The sequence below is a fragment of the Lichenostomus cassidix genome, chromosome 1Ab (assembly GCF_008360975.1).
Source record: "Lichenostomus cassidix isolate B80296 chromosome 1Ab, HeHo_3.0, whole genome shotgun sequence".
Lineage (NCBI taxonomy): Eukaryota > Metazoa > Chordata > Aves > Passeriformes > Meliphagidae > Lichenostomus > Lichenostomus cassidix.
Genome location: NC_139481.1, coordinates 1,554,840 through 1,576,315, shown reverse-complemented (window position 1 = coordinate 1,576,315; position 21,476 = coordinate 1,554,840). Strand labels below are relative to the sequence as shown.

The 21,476-nt window shown below is 47.8% G+C and overlaps 1 protein-coding gene across 23 annotated transcripts in view; it reads left to right on the top strand.

The window, feature by feature from the left end:
* Positions 1-21,476, top strand: part of CACNA1C (calcium voltage-gated channel subunit alpha1 C) — a 357,538-nt gene that overhangs the window by 326,024 nt on the left and 10,038 nt on the right. For 11 of the 23 annotated variants that reach the window (XM_085049346.1, XM_085049341.1, XM_085049332.1 and 8 more), the window contains 15 exons: positions 1,961-2,089; positions 5,765-5,830; positions 7,838-7,929; positions 8,669-8,834; positions 9,692-9,819; positions 11,505-11,601; positions 12,222-12,324; positions 13,922-14,023; positions 15,026-15,153; positions 16,254-16,403; positions 17,372-17,724; positions 18,574-18,600; positions 19,962-20,090; positions 20,552-20,661; positions 21,332-21,435. In XM_085049346.1, coding sequence (XP_084905472.1) covers positions 1,961-2,089; positions 5,765-5,830; positions 7,838-7,929; positions 8,669-8,834; positions 9,692-9,819; positions 11,505-11,601; positions 12,222-12,324; positions 13,922-14,023; positions 15,026-15,153; positions 16,254-16,403; positions 17,372-17,724; positions 18,574-18,600; positions 19,962-20,090; positions 20,552-20,661; positions 21,332-21,435 — 1,884 coding nt within the window. The remainder of the gene's footprint in view (positions 1-1,960; positions 2,090-5,764; positions 5,831-7,837; positions 7,930-8,668; positions 8,835-9,691; positions 9,820-11,504; positions 11,602-12,221; positions 12,325-13,921; positions 14,024-15,025; positions 15,154-16,253; positions 16,404-17,371; positions 17,725-18,573; positions 18,601-19,961; positions 20,091-20,551; positions 20,662-21,331; positions 21,436-21,476) is intronic. The other 12 variants (XM_085049355.1, XM_085049349.1, XM_085049338.1 and 9 more) reach the window with 4 other exon arrangements.

The window sequence follows — 21,476 nt, the reverse complement described above, 5'->3', positions numbered from 1 at the left end:
CAAGGATACACCTTCAAAAAGCTGGATGAAAGGCAGGAGGAAGCAAGCAGGGCTACTCAAGCATCAGTTAATCTGCAGCCACCTAGTTTTAAAATGACTGTAATCTTCTGAGGCAGCACTGAGTTTTTGGCTAAGTGCTCTGATGTCAGTAAGTTGCAGATTTGCGTCAGGGAGGAATTTGTTCTATCTGCTGCTCAGACTTTGCCTGCTCCAGGATGCTAGGAGGCCAGAGAGAATTTCCTACCTGCAGCAGCTGCCTGCTCTCAGCAAGGAAGGACAAAGGAATACTAAGAGACCTCTGTCCAGACCTGTGTCCCAGCTTGCTGCCACCTAAAGAGCCAAGCCAACAAGAAGAGCAGCAGGTAGAATAAGAAAACACTGTGTTTTTTTGGTCACAACCACAGCAGGATTGCTGTCCACACAACCTTTAAATTTGGACCTCAGCTCTCTTTTAGATAGTATTAGAGCTTGGCTTCTATAGGACTGGGAGAGGTATTTGACCTTACAGTTATCTGTCTGGGACTGCAGCACTGAGACTGTTCAATGCCATGATTTTTGATTGGTTTTTTTGATTTTTGATTGATTTTTGTCCAGAGCAGGGACAGGGACAGAGCTGAGCATAAACCTGCTCATCCTGCCTCAGAAACAGGAGCACACACAGGTACACATCTGGGTATTTAATCCCAGAAACATCCATCCGGGCTGCTCCCGTGCCTGGGGTTTTATCAGAAGCAGCCAGGCGAGCAGCTGCTGTTTTCACTGCCCAGGGACAGGAAATCCAAAGGGTCTGTTCTCTCTTGGTTTACACAGTGGTGAGTAGTTAACAGCAGGGGTGATCTGCACTGTTTCTTCCTCCTAAATGTTGCTCTTTCAGTGGTGTTTAGACTCCAACAGCAGTCTCTGCAGCCTGGGTGGGGACAGAGAGGGGCTTTCCATGCACTTTGCTCTGCAGCAGGTCAAGTGGCAGGCTGACAGCGTTATCTCCCCCTGTGACAGGAGGTCACATTCCCACAGTGCTGCTGCCGGAAGGCACCAGCTCCACAGGCTTGGCATAGTATGTTAGGGGGTTAATAAACTGGAAAACGTGGCATTTGCTGTGCCCTTGAGCTAGGCAGCGAGTGCTCTGCCAAGGCCAGGTGAGCATGCCGCCGCAGCAGCCCTCAGATGGATGTTGCCTTCACACATGTGAAGGCTGAGGAACGTCAGAGCTGCTTAGAACCCCAGGGGAAAACGCTTGGGGACAAAGCAGATGCTGTGAGAAAAAACAGGCCAGAAGAAAGACTATTTTAAAATGCTGCACGCTTGAACAGTAGCAGCGAAGCCAAAATAAAATGTTTAAAAAAAAGCAAGAGTCAGTGCGCAGACTGTGGGAAATACAAAGGGGTCATGAGAAATGCAAAAGGCCCAGCAGCAGGAGCGAGTGAGCAGGGCTCAGCCCCAGGAGCATGGCCACAGGAGCACAGGGACAGCCAGGCTGGCAGTGACACCAGCACACACCATGCCCTGTGGGGTTTAGCACCCCGGGGCAAAGCTGGGACCTGCTCCTGTTCCCAGCAGAGCAAGCCCAACACCAGATCCACCAGAGCTGCAGGCTGAGTGTCTCACTGGGGTGAAACACTCGAGACAGGTCAAAAGGGAAAGTGTCTTTCTCCTCCAGGGCAGGGTCCAGGGGGAATTGCCTCTTTCCAGTGTGAGGAGATGTAATGGAGGGGTTTACAGCATAACCTATCCCCAATCCCTGAAAGCCCAGGCAAAGTGAAGGGAGAGGCTGCAGAGTAGCCTCACCACCATGGAGACAGGGTAGGCTTGGCCAGCCTTGGCTTGTCCAGGGAATGGAAACCCAGGGAGCACAAGGACAAGGAACAGTGCAGTGATCTCTCGGCGTAGCACCCTCTGTGGCCCAGGGCCCTCGTTCCTCTCGTGCTGTTGTAACTCCTGCCTCTGTGCCAATGGCTTCCAGAACGCAGAGGAAAACTCTCGCATCTCAATCACCTTCTTCCGACTGTTCCGCGTGATGCGCCTGGTGAAGCTGCTGAGCCGAGGGGAGGGCATCCGGACACTGCTCTGGACCTTCATCAAGTCCTTCCAGGTATTCCTTCACTTCTCTCTAAGACAGAACTAGTTCCTTGTGGTTTCCCTTGGTGGCCTCTCAGGGTCTCAGCCCAGTGCCTGAGCTCAGAGGTGCCCTGGGATGTGTGGCACAAATGAGTTGAGTAAATGGGACTCACAGGGAATACTGCCTGGGTATGAGTTTCATCTTTAAAGCATGAGTCATTGCCTGAGACCCTCCTGAACAGCCTTAAAATTCAGTTCAGCTCAGTTACTGCCTGTCTGTATGCCTTCAATCTTTTTTTTTTCCCTTTTCTTATTTGAGCTGTATTTCATATGTGTAACTTTAAGTGAAACACATAGCTATGGGGGGAAGGCCTGGGTCTCAATTAAGTTTCCTTTAAGCCTTGTTTTGAGGATTTCCAGTGAGTATTAGAGGTGTGTGGCCTCTATACTTTCATCCAGGAAGATTTCACCTTCTTAGCCCCACTCTTTTGAGCTGGTAACAATGCCAAGTTATTAAACTGCTGCTGCTTTTTTCCCTGGAGACAGGTGCATTTCAGTGGTAGGTAGAGTTCCAGAGTAGATAGGAGGAAGTGAAGGACTGGGTAACAATCATCACCTTTAGAGGAAGAGAAACAGCATAGTTATTTGCTAGAAAAAGCCTAGCCACATATAGTAAAATGATAGCTAGAGATGAAGCATAGCATATTCCTGCATTTTGAAAGTACTTGATCTGGATTTACTGCACCAGCACAACCTGGATGTTAGCTGGGGCACATCCAAAGGAATTGTTAGGGAAATACAGCACAGGAATACAAATGGTGGTCCAAACATGAGAAAAGATGCAGAACACACCACTGGACAAAAGCATGAAAGAGTAATTTGTGCAACACACAAGTGTTGAAACAGCAACTCTATACCCCTCAGACTGAGGCTTTAAACAGTCAATAGCTTTTGTATTGACTCAAATGGAAAAGGAACTGACCCACACTTTAAAACTTAAGCCTCACCAGCAATAACACAAGCTGGCACCAAAGCCTGCAGTGCTGTGGCTCATCACAACTTCTGTCCCTTGTCAGCAGAAGCAGCACATGTGCACAAAAGGGATCAGCACAGACTCCTTCCAGTGCAGCTCTCAGTGATCTCAGTAGCCAAACCACCAGGCTTATGCACAGGACTCATTTTGCACTCTCCTTGACTGCCAGAGGATCTAACCCTGCACAGCAGGTGTCTGACACCCACAGCACAGGGACTTTTCCCTTTGTTTGCACAGTTGCCACCTTCCAGGTTATTATTGAGCAGCACCACTGGGAACCATTTTGTTTGCATGCGTAGGAACGAGATTCCCTTGGCACAGCTCAGCCATCCCTGATGCAGAGTCACACTTGCCAGTTCCTGCTTCTCCTCCCCTTGCCCCTGTGCCCCTCCAGCCTCTTTAGCAATGAGCCCTGAGCTGAACTTGCCATGGCTCATGGCTGGAGATGGTGAGATGGATGGGAAAGGGAGCACCTGGTACTTCCCTGCTGTGACCTTCAGACCTCTTCAACTGGAGAGTCACTTTTAGCCAGAGTTTAGTGTGGTGGGAGAAAGTATGAAGGGAGGGATGTTCCACAGCAGGGGAGGAAAAAAATATAGAAGGCTCTGCAAGAAAGTGCCTTTTCCCTTGAAAGCCTTTAGCCATTTATAACATGGAATTCTCTGCTCCAAGCTCCTCCTCTTGCCACTACCAGGAGGCTCCTTTGATAGCTAAGAATAGCCACTGTGCTGCTCTTAATCCAGCCACTCCTCCTGTCAGAATGTGGGATCCCAGCAGACTTTGGCACAAGTTCTTCAGTGTCCCCACATGCTTCCAGGAAGCATCTCTGCTCACCCAGGGCAGCCTAATAAGCAATGAATTCATGGAGTGAGATCCCATGGTGACTCCACGTGCCCTGGGCATGGCACTGACGTACAAGCTGGGGCACTGGTCAGAGTGGTGGGAAAATGCTCTGCAGGGTTTCCGTCTGCACAGACAGCAGCAGGGTCAGGCTGGGCAGTGGGAGGAGTAGGAAGTGAGAGGGTGCTGAGGGCACTGCAAGGCCGTGGGAATCACAAGGACAAAGTGGTAACACCAGGGAAGGACAGAGCCTGAGGAGGACAGAGAGACAAGAGTAGAATATGGGGGGCAGAGAGCTGAAGGAGCCATGGGGAACAAGGGGCAGAGATGAGCAGGAAGGTGCCTTAGTGGAGTGCATTAATGAAGATCATGAAGTGGAGGAACAGACAGACAGGAGAGAAGACTCTTTCCCATCCCCATCTGAAAAACAGAAGTGCTGTTAAGGTTACACACCTCAGGTCCTGTCTGGATACTATCCCAGGAGCTCTTAGGTGTTGTGTGGATCAGGTCCCAACCAAATCATCACAAAATGTTTGGAGCCCAATCCAGAGCTGGTGGTCTCTCCACTGACATTGCGGGGTAAACATACAGATTTGTCTGACCCCCTAAAAAAGCTAGAGGAATCTGCCCCGAGCCTCAAGATGATGATTACAAACATTGTCTAAAGGACTGAATTATTTTTTTCTATTTTAATATTCAGATCTCTTTGAGATGATTTATGGAGATCTTAGTCAAATCTCAATGATGGCGAGTGAAAATATTTCCTCGGTTTTTCCTGCAGGGTTTAGTTGTCTTGAATTTAGGATTACAGAAGGGTTTGGGTTCCAAGGGACATTAAAGATCACCTAGTTCCAACCATTCTGCCATGGGTAGGGACACCTTCCACTGGATCAGGTTGCTCAGAGCTCCATCAAACATGGCTTTGAACACTTCCAGGGATGGGGCACCCACAGCTTCTTTGGGCAACCTGTTCATGTCTCACCCACCCACATAGTAAAGAATTTCTTCCTAATATTTAGTCGAAACCTGCCCTCTTTCAGTTTAAAACCATCATCCCTTCTCCTATCACTAAATGCCCTTGAAAAAAATCCCTCTGTGTCTTTGTTGCAGGCTCCCTTTAGAGACCCATTGCCTCTAAAGCAAGGTCTGAAAGCCTCTGATCTGAGCACTATATATTTCAAAAAATTCCTGCTCAAAAGCCCGAGTCTGTGAGGTCCCAAACCCTTGATTCCTGTTAGTGGTGGAGGAACCTGGTGGCACTCAACACTCAGCTGATTGCACTGACCTCTTCCTTGGCAGGCAGCTCTGCATATCAGGGCTGTGCCTTTCCTCTTCAGCAGCTGATCACAGACACTCGGTGCATGGCAGACACCATCAGGGACACCTGACACTGAGCAGGGGAGATGCTGGTGCTGCCTGAGGTACTCAGGGTGGCACCAACCATTGCAGCAGAAGCGCTGAATTCAGATTCCAGCAGCTGTTGCATCTTTTATTGCACCAGACAGGATCCAGGAAAACACCACATTGCCATTAGTGCCAGAGTAACGCTGGTTGTGAGAGCTTTCCCCTCCTGGTCAGCAGGTGCAGACAGTGTTTCCTTCGCTTTCCTGCCTCGCTCAAGGGCGGGAATGCCGGGAAGGCAGCGGAGCTCCGTCCCTCCATCCCTCCATCCATCCCCCGTGGCAGCGAGCCCAGCCTGCGGGCTGCGCGGGCAACCAAGCGTGGGCTTGCGGAGGCATCTAGTGGCCACCATCCCGCATTACAGAGCCACGCCGGGGCTCCCGGCTGCCTGCCTCGGCGGAGACACAGTGCTCTCTTCTTTTCTTTCCTTTCCAGGCTCTCCCCTACGTGGCTCTGTTAATAGTGATGTTGTTCTTCATCTACGCTGTGATTGGGATGCAGGTGAGTGATGCTTTAAGGGCTCAGCTGTGTCTGTCTGCTCCTGCTAGAGCTGGGAAGTGGCTTACAGAGGAACTAGTGTGGGGTTGTAGGGGCTGACAGCAATGTTTTCACCCAGTAAGGTAAGATGGTAGCTAATGTTGGCTGGAAAATATCGTCTGCCTGTGTACTTCCAACAGGAGCACAACACACTCCCAAAACGAGCAAACAAACCACAAAATATTGACCCATTTAATGGCAGAACACAATATGCAAACAGCAAAAGGACTGTGCCTGCCCTCCACGCTCTCAAAGGAATTTCCACAAGGAAGATTTACTGCCTTACTTGTTAATTTAAAATAGTTTTTTCGGTGGGCTTGTGGCCGTGCGGCACTGAACAGACCCAAATTTTCTCTCCCATCTCTTTCACACTGGCACAACGTCCACTGAGTTTTAAAGAGCAGCTTTTGATTTACACCCATGAAGGTAAATATGGGATCAGACCCAATGTACCAACACTCAGAGGTTGCGCTGGTTCTCCAGGAAGCTGCATCAACACGACATCCTATTCAAGTGCAAAATGCACTTGGAACCATCCTGAGCATTCACCTGTGCAAGGAGCTGCTGTTGCACACAGACCACTGAAGACAGCAAGATACAGGCACAGTCTGTGACAGCCCCAGCCTCGTTTGCTGTGCTGCTTTTCAAGCTAAGCTTCACTTTCCACTTCAGTGTTAATCAAAGTTCTCAGACAAGTCAGCCATCTGGGACCAGAGGCCACAGTATAGAAAGGCATGGCATAATTGCTTCCAGAGGTCTTCAAACATGACAGGCTTCTTGGTTTCACAATGACAGCAGAATTTCTAATGAAATTCATCTGACCTCTGTGACTTTGTTTTAATTTGTTTCCTGTTATTATAATCACATGTTTTCACAGGCTCCGTCCACCCTGCCCCCCTGTGAAAAATAAAATTAATCTTTTCTTGAATTATCACAGCTTATCTTAGTGGCCCCAGCAATCAGCTGTCAGTCTACTAGGCTCATACTGTAAACTTGCCAGTTTTGCCTTTACTACCTAACTAACAGCCAACATCTTACAGAATTACCTGTGCTCTGCAGAAATCACTTCAGAGTATTAAGCTGCTGCTATGTTGCTGCACAAAGCATTACAAGTGGTTTCCAAGCACCCATGCAGATGGGGTCTACAGTGATCAGGGCACCACCAGAGCTACATGCTTTATTCTGTAATTCTGTTCTGTTCTGGTTTTCTGTCAGCAAGTTCTGAGTTACCTATTCAACCCTTGGCTTACATTCAAGCCTCTGTTTAAATCATCTCAGCAGCCTGAAGATCATACATCTGTCTTTCACATTGATCTAGATTACTAGGTTGCTTTGTGCCCTCATGGTTTCCAATCAGAAAACCAACTTTTTTCATTTTCCCTGTTTGCCCAGAGCCCACAGACCTGCTATTACCACTTTTTGTCCAAATGGCATCTCAGACATTTTGTGTGCAGCTCTCTTGAACACTGAACACCCTGTGTGTGTCCCTCACACACAGGGACACCTAGGAAAGAAAATCATCCCTCACTCCATTAAGCTGCTACCATGAAAGACTGGATGTACCAGATCTGATGAAAATATCAGAATTTGCCATATAAAGGGGACCTACCACTTTATGTCAGCTATTGCCATGACTTGGAGCATAACAACATTCAAGCCTCACTACCTCTTGTGCTCAAGAGGAAAAAAATCCAAGTTGATGCTGATGGATGAAGCTGCTTGTATTCACAGTGTAAGAATAAGGAAGGATACCTTGTTTTGACAGAAGATACCATTTGTTGCAAAATTAGTGCTTTTCTGGTAATAAAGCACAAGCCAGGGAGGCAACAACAAATATAAAAAACACACAGATCTTTTTTTAATAGCAGATTCCATTAAATATCAGACTCAGGGTGAGACCAAAAGCTACAGGTGACAAGAGGTTTGGGGATTTTGCAGGGCTAATCTGAAAAGACCTCTGCTTTCCGCCAGGTGTTTGGTAAAATTGCGCTGAACGATACCACAGAAATCAACCGCAACAATAACTTCCAGACCTTCCCCCAGGCAGTGCTGCTGCTTTTCAGGTGGGTGTATGACAGCTCTGGATTGTGTCAGTCTGGGAGCACAATTCCTCTGCTCTTGGGCACAGCTTATCTCCTTCTACCGTGTCATGTTCACGAGGTGAGTAGTGATGTGTCCTTCAGTGGGGGAGCCTGGGATTTATGGCAGATGAATGACCAGTCCATCCGGTCTTGCACCCTGCCAGTTCACCCTGGTGACACCCAGTGCTGGTAGAAGAAAGGTAGCCAGCTTTCAGTGCTCCCCAAAGCATCAAAACTTCTTTGATTCAAATCTGGCCAGTGTGACTTCTAGCAGGGAAAGGGATGTGATGGACTCGTGCTCAGGCATGGCCATGCCCATCTCAGCTTAGCACATCATCCTACTCCAGCTGGGGCCAGGGAGGGATGCTGAGGGGGTGGGAAGTTGGCACAGATTCATCACTGTCGTAATTTTGAAGGACTTTTTTAGAGGCAATCCACAGTCATGTCACACAGATCTGCATGATTCTGGTTGGCAAGTCAGAGCTATGCACACACAGCAACCAAAGCCATCAGAAATGACACTCTAATGATGGCAACAAAACCAAGCAGAGGAGCAGGGTATGCCAGTGGATGTCAAAGCCATCGGCCTAACTTGCTCTCAGTTGACCTCAGTGGCAAAATTCCCATTAATGTTCACATGAGCAAGAACAGGTTGCTGATGTGCCAGTCCCTGTCTCATGCAAGGTCACTGCTGTCTTCTCCTGCCCTCTGCCATGCCCAGGTGTGCCACAGGTGAGGCCTGGCAGGAAATCATGCTGGCATGTCTCCCAGACAAGAAGTGTGACCCAGAGTCAGAGCCAGCCAACTCCACGGAGGCTGATCACTCCTGTGGCAGCAGCTTCGCCGTCTTCTATTTCATCAGCTTCTACATGCTCTGTGCCTTCCTGGTGAGTCCACCCAGCCCAAAACCTCCCCTCTGCCTCCCCAGACATCAGCAGTGCACAGGAGAATGATCTCCAAGAGGGGAAATCTCCCCATGGGGTCTTTCCCAGCAGCACCTTTCAGTGACAGCAGCTCTTCCCTGCCTCCCTCCAGCTCTGGGGGATGCTCTGCTTCCAATCCCAATCCTTCCTGCACGGCAAAGGAGTGCTCTTCCCCCCTCCCCCTCAAGGAGAAAACCAAATTAGCGTGTTGTGGGCTGTGCTGAGGCTAGCAACGCCTCAGCCACACTTCCCACCTTCCCTCCTACCTTCCTTCTGGCTGCTGAGCAGGTTTTGCCTCCCCTGCCAGCAGCAATGACTGTGAGAATACACATATCCCACTTGCATCTGCTCCGTGTTGGCAATGCGGCACTGCTCGGAGCCACAGCACGCTCTGCAGCTGGCAGCAGTGCCCAAACCTCTCCCAGGGAACAGCAGCAACATTTTTAAAGTTTTGGTCTTGGGCCAGAAGAAAGGACTTTTAGCTCAACCCCACTGGCTATTAAAGACAAAGCCCAGGTTGTCCCACCCTATTCTGCCAGGCAAAGACACAGGTAAATAAGAAGCCACCACAGCACATCTAAGCATTCAGCACACTTGTGCCTCATCCATTTAGCAGAGAAGAGAAAAATGTCACCAGTGGGGAATATTCCACCCCTGGGCTCTTCCCATTTAAACTGGGGGGGCTGGCATGGTGGAATAAAGAACCTAACCCCAATGGCTTCCTAGTTTTGTGAATCCAAATCCAGACCTTGAATAGACAACCTGGTAAAATCTACTGTTCCTTGCCTCATCCCCCACATTATCTCTGTCTTTGTTTGCAGATCATCAATCTTTTTGTAGCTGTTATAATGGATAACTTCGATTACCTGACACGGGACTGGTCCATTTTAGGACCACACCACCTGGATGAGTTTAAAAGGATCTGGGCAGAGTATGACCCTGAAGCTAAGTAAGTAACCCAGTCTGGATATCAGAGCTCCTCAGGAGAACAGCCCCATTATTTTCTGTTCTCTAGACCCAGTGCAGTAAGTGCCATGTTCCTGCTGCAGGAACTTGTTTGGTATTTTTTGTTTGGTTTTTTTTTTTTTGTACAAAACTACTAAAATAGGTATCACCAGAAGATACTGCTGGTGAATCCATAAGCCCAGAGTGCAGGGATACTCACAGAAATCCCAGCATTTAGGCTGCACTGCTACCTGTCAAGACATTGCTTTACTTTCTGTCAGGGAGAGATACAGATCCCATGAGGGGCAGCAGAAGATTGAGAAAAGGAGATTAGAGGGTTGGTTCATTGTTGTATTTGCTTGGGATATTGATCTGTGACTCTTCTGCTTGACTTTCTACTCAAAGCAGAGCTGCTGTGCTCAAATCTCTGTTTTGTCATATGTGATACAGGCCCATCACAACCTGTACATTCACTTGGCTGCATTGCATTGTCTGCAGGGTTATTCACATCAGCAGACTTGCAGGGATTTAAAGTTACACTAGAACAACTCACATGAGGGCTTAACTGACATTCAGTATTATATGCTCTGTTTGACACATGCTTAGGCTTAAAGTGCATTTAGATCCCTGTGGCATTACAGTACAGCTGACAATTGTAATTGCAAAGCCCCCTTCATAATGCAAAAGCTGTGGAAAGAGATTTTGGTGTAAACTAAAAACAGATCTCTTTAGGAGACATAGTGTCAGGATTAACCTGGGCTCAGGTTCTGCCATGTGTGAGGGTGTGACACATCATGAGAGTGATATGTGAATTTAAACACTTCCTCCCATTCATGATGACTTCTTGGGGGGTGCTTTTAATATAGGTGGGGAATAAGCACAGAATTCTAATGAATATACCATTTGTAACAAAGCAGATGTTACTGTTTGTGCTTGTTTGAAGGCAAGACTGCCCTGGCTGAAGCCATATAATATATAGCCACTCGGTTCAGATGACATCCTGTTCCTCCCTGTTTAGAAATGGGAAGCTCTTTTATTCCTCTTCCCCATCCATGTCTCATGCCCCTCCTCTGGCTCTGGTAGCTTTCCTCCCTCCGTGAGAGAATTCTTCTTTTGAGATGTCATTTACCAAACATAAGAGAAACCCAACTGCTACTGTGGAGGAATTTCAATCTTTGTTTTGTGCTCACTCTAGTGACAGCCCAGAGCATAAACAAGTATTAAAAGGCAGTGGCTTGGGGCTGTTTATGTGGGACGTAAACCACAAGGAAAGAAACAGACCCTTTGCACCTCTCTGCCTGCTACAGGCCTCAGACCAACAAGTAAATAAGCAGATATTTATTTTGAGGAGGTCAGCGATGGAGGGACAACCCCAAATTGTCTGTTCATGCACTAAGAAACTGCAGCATTGAAAAGGCTGAGGTCAGTCCTTGCAAGTACTGACTCAGGAATGACTGACAGCTGGGATTTCTGCACTAGTAGGAGTTTTATGATTGCTGGGCAAATCCTGCAGAAGGCACCAAGTGCAAGAGGCCTGAAATAATACTTTCAGCCATGCCTGGGCTGCAGGGAGCAGCAGCGTGAGGCTGGAGAGATGTCAGTGACACTCCTAGCTGTAGCTGCACTCTGCAGGGAGGCCAGCAGGTCACCCCTGCTCAGGATGCAGCCTCACTGTGCTTTCTTCTCCAGGGGACGGATCAAACACCTGGATGTGGTGACGCTGCTGCGGCGGATCCAACCCCCCCTGGGCTTCGGGAAGCTCTGCCCTCACCGGGTGGCTTGCAAAGTAAGGCTCACTGCAGCTCCATCAGAGCATCAGGCAGGGAATGCACAATGCTTTGGCTTGAAAGGCACCTTAAAGATCATCTAATTCCAGCTACCATGCTGTGGGACCACCTCTGCCTCCCGCCAGACCAGTTGTTTCACATTAAACAACCTGAAGTGGCATTTTCTAGCTGACCCTGCCTCACTCACTGGACATATTCCAGCTCACTGCCCACCAGGCAGAGGCAGCAACAGCAGTGTCTGAATGACCCCTGGGCTGCCCTGTGCCTCTCACCAGCTCCTCTGGGCTGCAACCACCCAGTCGAGGGCTGGAGGGTCACCAGCAGGTGGGTTGTGCACTAGTCAGGGCCAGCAGCCCTGTGTCTGCTTAGGAGAGCACATCTGTGCTAAAGAACAGCTCTCAAGTACCAGGAACACACATCTGCTTGGACTGTTAAACACACATCTGGAGACAGATGAGGACAGATAGCAATAACAGGGCATTCTCATTGTGTAGCTAAATCCACAGAGCATGGATATTCACATGAGAGGGATGGAGGGCATCACGAGGATATAAGGAAGAGCATCCTTCAGTCCATGTGTGGCAGTATGATTGTTGTCTTCCTTCTCTTTATCCCACAGCGCCTTGTCTCCATGAATATGCCACTGAACAGTGATGGGACTGTCATGTTCAATGCCACTCTCTTTGCATTGGTCAGAACAGCACTGAGGATCAAGACGGAAGGTGAGAAGCTTGCAAAGGTGGCAGAGCAGTGTTCGTGCCAAGGTGTCCTGAGCTGGAATCAACCAACAGGAAAATCTGGTGTAAAATGATCTAAATTACTCATGTGCAGCACATGAGACAAAAAGCTATGTAAAGAGGTTTGAGGAATAATATCTTCTAAGGGAAGTGTTTCCCATTACCTAGGAATCTGGTCCTTCCTCTAGTATCATCTCAAATTATTGATCACGTTCTTCACAGTGGTCTGAAAGCTTAAAGTTTTAGATCAATGTGTGCTCAAAGAGCAATTAAGGGAAGGATGAAGGGCAAAGAAGCCTCCTCTTTGTACACTGTCTGCAGAGCTGAGCCACTTTTTGACTGCTGTTGCCACTGATCTTCCAGTCCAAGGGAGACAAAAGAGCTTGGACTCGAGGGTCTCTCATCTCACAAAACCTCCTCCTGTGCTTCCATTAGCATGAGGTAACATTAGATTGTAGTAACAGTGGTGCTGTGAAGACAGATGAGAAGTAAAGGGACTGCTAATAGCTTTGCATAGACAGCAGGTATATTTGATGAAAGCAGAGAAGCTTTGGGGCTCTGCTTGTCCTCTTTGTTGCACTCTGTCACCTGCTGTAATGAAAGATATTGGTCCTGAGTCAGAATCTGGCTTCATGTATTAATGAGATGCATTAAAAGAGTGTGTAGGTCTGTGATTCACAGCTAAACACCTCTTCCTCAGGAGTGGCTGCATTACATTTCAGGCATGGGGAAGCAGAGACCAGCAGAACTCTACCTTACTGTGCCAGCTGTACACAGCTGAGCCAAAAAACAGTGGCAAAACTAAAGAAATTACATTAGGGCCTTGAAAGTTGTGCTAAATAGAATCTGACTGTAGCAAAAGAGACTCTCCTGAGGAGGAAAAGCCACCCACAATCCCTGTAAGACATCTTGTGTCTTATGAAACAGAGACCCAAAAAGGACTCAATTTTCTCATCTGCCTGAGCCTCAAACTCTTGGAGTCATTGCCAGTGAACTCCTGGGAAACCATCTGAAGCCTCAAACTGCTTTTTTTCCTTCTTGCCTTAGCAGGATCTTTTAAGTGGCCAGGGCAGGAGTTTGGAATTAGCCCTCCGAGTCAGATTTCTGCCTTTGATGCTGTCCGTGTGCTGCATCCTCAGCAAGTTACTCAGTGTCCCTATCTTCACTGCATCTGCCATGCAGAGCCCTGTGCAACACCCTCAAGGAGCCTTAGTGCTGGGGAGAAATAAAAACTGCAGAAGAGCACCTTTAGGAGGACAAGTCACTGGTTTCAGACACCTAGGGAGAGAAGGGAGGGGTTTGAATGTACATAAATTAAGAAATAAAATTGAAGGTGACTCATTTGAGAGGAAATGGGTATCTAGGAGTGTCACCTCCCTGCCCAGAGATGACTGTGCTTATTTGGGAAGAAGACCTCTTGCTGTGAGTGAGCTTTAGGAATGGTCTGAGCATCTCTTGGCCCAAAACTTTCCACTACTGAAAGCATTCTGATATTTCCCTCCTGAGATTGCCATGCCAGACATTAAATTGCTCCTCTGCAGGGTCTGCTTAATTCCTGTCTCTGATGATTTCCACCCTGCAGGCAACCTGGAGCAAGCCAACGAAGAGCTGAGAGCAATAATTAAGAAAATCTGGAAGCGCACCAGTATGAAGCTGCTGGACCAGGTGGTGCCTCCTGCAGGTGGTGAGTGCAGAATCTTGTCCTGTCTCTGAGTCTCTCTGTTTTTTTCCTCACCTGCCATGTCCTACAGCACCTCGTGGTCATCAGGTGAAATATCAGGGACGGGCTTTCTTCTACAAGCTCTCTGTATTTCATCAGGCTGAGGTCTGTTCTATACTAACATGAATATCCCGTTCTTACTGCTGGGAAATCAGGGAAAGAAGCAAATGTGCATGGATAGGAGTTGTTGTGGGCATCCACTGTGGCATTCAGTGACTTTCCAGGTGGCCCCATGGGCACAAAATGGCACTTGGTAGTCAGCCAACAGCTGCAGCCAGGCCCTGAGCCTTGCTCAGCCTGCTCTGAGGGCAGTGGACCACGTCTTATAAAATTTCCAGTGGGTTTGGAGAAGGGAGCAGAGCTGCCTGGAGAGAAATGTAGTGCACATTTTGGCTGACTGAGTTTTTATTGAGTGGGAACACAGCTGTGACTGCATTTCAGGGGAGAGGTGATCTTTCCTGTTTGCTCACACCTCTGTTAGGCATGAACAGACAGAATTCCAGTGCAGAGCAGGGTCAGATCTGGCCTGGGATGAATGATCAGTCAGATGCTGTTGGTGAGCCCAGCCTGTGAATAAATCTTCCCCCAGGCTGTCACAAGACAGCAGCATGTGTTGACCCAGACTGGGAGGCTGCTGCTATAATGAGATCCTTTGTGGTTAACCACCACCAGAGACTGCAAAGGTTAGATGTTCTCCCTCAAAAACAAAATACAGCCAGAGGTGCAGAGCTACAGGGGTTCTTTGCCAGCAGAGCCACTCTGCCCAAATGCCAGCTGCACCTCTCCTCCTGACTATTCACAGCAAGCTCTGGCTGCAGAGCAATCCTTTCCTTCAGCCCCACATCCTGAAGCCATAAAAAGCAGAGATGGAGTGCAGCACCCAGGGTTTCTGCCAGGCTCACGTGAGCACACATACTGTTAAAATCAGCTGCTAACTGAATGTATTGCTTTAACCCCACTTTGCAGATGACGAGGTGACTGTGGGGAAGTTCTATGCCACGTTCCTGATCCAGGAGTATTTCCGGAAGTTCAAGAAGCGTAAAGAGCAGGGGCTGGTGGGGAAACCCTCGCAGCGCAACGCGCTGTCCTTACAGGTGACAAGCGGGCCCCGAGCCAACAGGGGTGGTACACTAGAGACAGGTGGCCCCACTCCCCTCTCAGCCATTCTGGGGGCTGCAATGAGCCCATTAGAGCCCTCCACCCCTACTGGAAAGGAGCTCCTAGACCCCTTGAATTATCGCACCAATCCTTCTGGGGAAATACCTGTGTAACATGGTCACATCCCTTAGCTCTGGAAATGGAAGGCACAGGTGAGGTATAATCACAATTTATCAATCTGCCAGTAATATTTGAAATTTGGGATCCTTTTAGGGAATTGGTATGAAGTATCCTACAGGCATTTGCTTATTGCCACACACATTTGACCCAGTCTGAGGAGTGCATGTTTCTAGGAGGCAAAACCACTTAAAAAGTATATTTGGATGCCAAGGCTATCCAATGGACAGGGAATCAGTCTGTAAGGACTGGGATCTGTTCTCCACTGTCACACATGTTCTCTCAGTAGACTACCAGGCTGTGTGACAGAATGAGAAAGCCCCATTGACTGTATAAGCAGCACCATTTATGTCCCTGAAGGGTACACTGAGGGAGAAGGGTGACTCTGGAGCTTCAGCAAGCTCAAAAGTGCTGTAATGCAGGCACAGATAATGAGGCCTCAGTACACCCACAGCTTACCACTCTGGATGAACTCTTTGGAACAAATTCCAGTCAGTGAGGAGTTCAAGGACTCTCCAGGTTCAGATGCCAGAAGCTTAGTTTTACATCCACATTTAAGCTGCTGAATAAAAAGAAAGAGATTTTCAGAGGCTCCATGGTTCAACTGGAACTGTGGCTGCTCTAGAGCCTTTGGTTGTAGATCTGAGAACCCAGAGCTGAAAGCATACAGACCTGCTTAGCCAAGTCTGTGGATTTATGTCTATGTCCTGTTGTGATGAAGCCAGGGACTAGCAACAAACATGCCTGGGTTGTGTTGCTAAGAGTTTCTCTCTCCAAGATGGAGATGAAAGAACAGAATTTATTGCTGTTTCTTTAGGAGCTGGGGGTGCTAGTTAAGTCCAAGGGTTCCACAGTGTTAGGAAGAAATGGCAATGCTGTTGTCCCTCCTGTGCCCACTCGGAGATATGAAGCTCTATAGTTTGCTGTTTTGCAGGCTGGTCTGCGCACACTCCACGACATCGGGCCAGAGATCCGGCGAGCAATTTCTGGAGACCTGACAGCTGAAGAAGAGCTGGATAAGGCCATGAAAGAAGCTGTTTCTGCTGCCTCTGAGGATGACATCTTCCGGGTAGGTTCTGAGCTAGTTTGTGAACTGAGGCTGAGCTCAGAGTGCTGCCTTCTCTTTAGTGCATTCTGCATTTCAGCTGGGCTCTCCTTGCTTTGTAGATCTCACCAGAAATCAGTGGTGGGCCTAAATCCCAAGTGCCAGGTCCCAAGATCTTTGCACAGTTTTATCTCAATCCCTTCTCTCTTCTTTCAAGGGAAATGTCTCACTGGAATTTTCCCTCATGAAACCTAAATTGAAGAACAGCTTAAATTAAAGTTCAGCCATCTTGCAGTCTGCAGAGCAGCAGCCAGGCACACTTTAGTGTTTTGGTCACTCCTCCTTTCAGTGGCACTGGTAGTACCCTTCCAAAAAGTACACCAGAACCCAACTGAGCTCCTATGGAAGGAGAACATTTTCTGAGCAACTTCCTAAATCTTTTCTTTCTTATTTCATTCCTATTTTTTGTAATTGTCTCCTCTGGTAACTTCTCCTCTCCTTTGGCATTTTCCTCCTTTTTTTACAGAAAGACACTGTCAGTCCCTTTCATTACTCTCCATCTAAACAGTACATAACAGGCTCATTAAATCTTTCTTCATTTTTTCCTCCAGGTGATTAATATTTTCTGGTGCTCTTCTCAAATTCCCTCTCATGTCTAAATGTTCCTTTGCAACCATACTGGGAAAACCAGCAGCTACCTGGTTCTTGCATCCATACCCACTCCTGGACTCCCAGGACTGGTGGGAGGTCTAGAGACACCTTTGCCTATACATACACCTGCCAGTCCTCTGAAATTTGGTAGAAAGTTAAAGCTTTCAGAGGCTGTATGAGACAGAGAAGTCCAACACTGTCTTCTGGAAGAGAGAGCACTAGTGCCATCATGCTCACTTTGGTCCTCACTTTTTTTCCCTCAAGAACAGGCTAAGCAGGAAACACCAGTGCCCTTGTACTTCTCATTCACAAAGGAAAAATCCCTTCTGTTTCTCCAACAGAGAGCTGGAGGTTTGTTTGGAAACCATGTGAGCTACTACCAAAGTGATGGCAGGAGTGGATTCCCCCAGACATTCACCACCCAGAGACCTTTGCACATCAACAAGTCTGGCAACAACCACGGAGACACCGAGTCTCCATCTCACGAGAAGCTGGTGGACTCCACCTTCACTCCCAGCAGCTACTCATCTTCAGGCTCCAATGCCAACATCAACAATGCCAACAACACTGCCCTGTGTCGCTTCCCCAGCCCACCCAGCTACCCCAGCACTGTCAGCACAGTGGAAGGCCACGGGACCCCCTTGTCACCCACCATATGTGTGCAGGAGGCTCCTTGGAAACTCCCATCCAAAAGGTAAGTTTCCCAGCAGAGAGAGCCACAGGAGCAGGTGCTGGAAGGTGCATGCAAACACCAGGGCACTGCTGCCCAGCTGAAGCCACTCCCAGACATTGCCCAGCCTGCAGCCTGGATGGAGCTTGCTGGTTCTCCACTTGTGCCAAAGCCCACAGTGCACCAATTTGCCACTGCAAAGCAGCAGCACTCTTACTGAGCAACACACTTGATTTCTTTAGGTGTTGTGAGGAAAAAACCTTTGTGAGAACCAAAGGGAACCTTATTTATCCCTCCTTCACCACGGGGAGGTGTTTTATCAACTGGCGACTGAAGGAGACTGCACTTCATGTCTTAATCACCTGATAGGGAGTTTTGTTGAAGTCAGTGGTTTTTCATTCAGTGGGTCACATCCCTGCAGAGGTCACCAAGGCATTTTGGGAGGAGGGAGGCAAGATTTTCAGAAACAAAGCAAAGAAAATCCCCCTCTCTGGAGAGTTTTCAGGCTCTCTACACACAGGTGACTAATACAAAAGGAATATAATATTTCTCAGTGGGGGATTTTTTTAATACTTTCAGAAACAGCAGGAAGGAGATGGATTTTTTTTTTTCAGTGCAAAGAGTAAGCAATATGAAAAGGTGGACAAATGCTGCCCCCAGAAAGGACAGAACAGGGCAATAAGACAGGAACTCCAGTGGGTGCAGAATTGCCCAAGTGAAGAGTCCCATGGTTTTTCTATTTCGTGCCTTCCTTAGGGAAGTTGCACAATGTGTTCCCATCTGCCCTCCTCCTTGCTGACTTGTGCTGGTGTGACACTGCTAACGTGGTGTTCTTTTCTCTCCTTGCTTCCCTGGGCTCATTCCCTGAATTAGGACACATTACTACGAGACACTGGGACGGTACGTGTTCTCCATGCCTCTGATGCTGCCTGGGTGAAACACCCACTGTTCATCCTATTCCAACTCCAAATTCCCATTAATGCTGAATATGAGCTCTCCTTTTTGGCGTCAGTGTAGGGCTGAAATAGGGGCACTGATCACTGTGACAGCTCCAGAAAATACTCCCAACTCAGGGCAGGTAGTGATTCATGTTCTAGCTGTTTTCTAGATTTGGGGTTTTTTAGAGATTCTAGCTGGCCTAACACATCTACACATTCTCTGATCCCAGGATGGTGAAGTACACCCTGGCATGTTCATACAAAAATTCTGTATGGATTTGGCTAAACACAGGCTGTTGAACAGGAGAAGATGCCAGGTAGATTTTTTCTCTCCTGCACCTTAGTAGCTTTATGTGCCTCCCATGTCACAGGAAGGTCACTGCAGCACTGTCCTACAGGCTCTCTCATACAATGCATACACACATTTCTCCCAATGGTTTTTGCTTTAAGCAGATGACAAAATAATGTTGCCTCTCTAGTCCCTAAAAGATTAAAAACTAAGCCACCCTGCTCTCTTCTGCAAATGCTAGTAAGAAACTGAAATTGTTTCCAGTACCTTCATGTTGGTACCTCAAAGATTCAAGCTACCTCCAGATTTTACTTTACTCCTCATCAAACACAAAGTTCAAATGAAGTGAAATACGAATGCTGAAATGTGAAACAGAGGGACAGAGAGGAGGCAAGCAGGGAATTAAGGGCTGTCACACCTAAGGGTCTGAACAGATCCTACTGAATTCAGTAGAAGCACTCTGCAGTTAGTGATGGGAAACAAGGCACCAAAGGTGGAAAAGCCAGCAAGGATGAGAACATGACCAGGAGGCAGAGGGCAGAGCTGGTGCAGGGTGAGGGCTTTGGGAGGCAAAGGCCACACATCAGAGAGATTAAAAGGTTACTCAGAGTGTCCAGGAGGCTTCTCTGAAATCCATAACCCAGTCTTTTGCAACAAGGGAAAAAGCTTATTACTGAGAGGCCATCTCAGCTTTTACTGTGAGTTCAGTGAGGTGCAGCTGTGGAAATGTGCTCAGTGTGATGTGCACATTAATAGACTACAGGTGGTCACAAATGACAGAATACATTCACAGTATTGTTCAGCATTGGTTTAAGAAACTGAATGGTTTAAGAAACTGAATCCTGTGAAAGAGGACACAAACAAAGGTTGTTGCCTTATATTTGGGAACTCTGTAGCTCTGTTCAGCATTGATTTTTCTATGATGGCTCTTCAGCATTATAATAAACTGAGACAGATGGAGCCTGTCATTCTTGTCTTTGCAACAGGTTGTCTTTACCATCTCCATATCTTGACTTGTCTTTTTTGCTCATTAGCTCCAGTTCCAGAGACAGCCAGCTGGCAATTGTTTGCCAAGAGGAAGTGTCTCAGGATGAGACTTATGATGAAAATTTGAATGAAGACATTGAGTACTGTAGTGAACCAAGTCTGCTCTCTACCGAAATGTGAGCTTTGCAGCTTTAGTCAAGGTGTTTGGGTGGTTCTTTAATTAAAGGGGAGAGGTGGGAAGAGGTGATGTTTTTCTACCAAAATTTCAATTTATGGGAGAAGGTCAGAAAATTTAAGTCAGACAGCTCAAATATCAGAAAATAATTTTTTTAAATGCAGTTCAGCCCTAGAAGTATCATTGAAGATGGTATCTTTCACCTGGGATTTTCCTTTTCTGAATGAGAGATCCTGATCAGCAGGGCCTCCCCCCACATTCCCTTCTACCTCCTGATGTTCCCAGACCTCATTTTTAGAGGGTTCTCCATCTCATGGTCTCTTGTCACTGCTCTTGGACCAGTAATAGTTTGAAGCTAGCTTGCTCTTGCATCCCTTTGCTAGCATGATCTTCCTGGCTGGAAGATGGCTTATTCTGTCCAATACCAGCTGCCCTTCTAAATCCTTCTGCTCTCCTTCCCAGGCTTGCGTACCAAGATGATGAAAACAGACAACTCACTCCACCAGAAAACAACAAAGGAGAGGACAGCCGGCACTCTCCGAAGAAGGGGTTTCTCTGCTCCTCAGCACTAGGTAATGTCCCAGCAGGGCTGGGCTGCGTTTCCTCAGCCTTGATGAAGTTCCCACAACTCCCTGGAGGAATTCCAGCCTGTGTGGGCACGGGTGGTGCTGCTTGCTGCATCCAGCTCGTGAGGCCAGGAACCCCAGGGCATGCAGACAGTCCTGATCACACACAGAACTCTGCTGGCCTCACTCTCAGTCAGCAGATGAACCTGTGGCTGTTTGGACAGTCCCTGTGATCTGTTTGATTAAGTCTGCCTGTGAATTAGAGTAGTTTATTTGAGCACTGTACTCTCCAAACAATCACCAGGGAGTCACCGAATGGGTGAGCCTTGAGTTTATGGTGTTCTGCTCAGTGTGTATTCAGCGAGGAGAAATGAGAGATTGTCTCCTTTGTTTGCTACCAGGAACACACTGAATGTCAGATTAAGTTCATACAACACAAATTTGCCTTCTGCTCTAATTGTACCTGGAGGTTTTCAAGTGCTTTGCTGTCAGGTTCAGGCTGCCTGAGTGCTTTCTGTAAATACATATGCTTTAAAAAGGGCACAGTGTTGAGGGAAGTGGACAGAACCTAAAACATGCATGTCTTTGTTGGATGGGACTGCACTAAAAAACTGAAAACGGATTCCCTGTGGTGTATTGTGAGTGATGGACACATTGTGTGTGGTTGCTGTTTCAGGTCGAAGAGCATCTTTTCACTTAGAGTGTTTGAAAAGACAGAAAAACCAGGGTGTGGATGTCTCACAAAAGACAGTCCTGCCTTTGCATCTGGTCCATCATCAGGTGAGTGTTAATAACCCCGCAGGGCCTCTGCCACCTGCAGT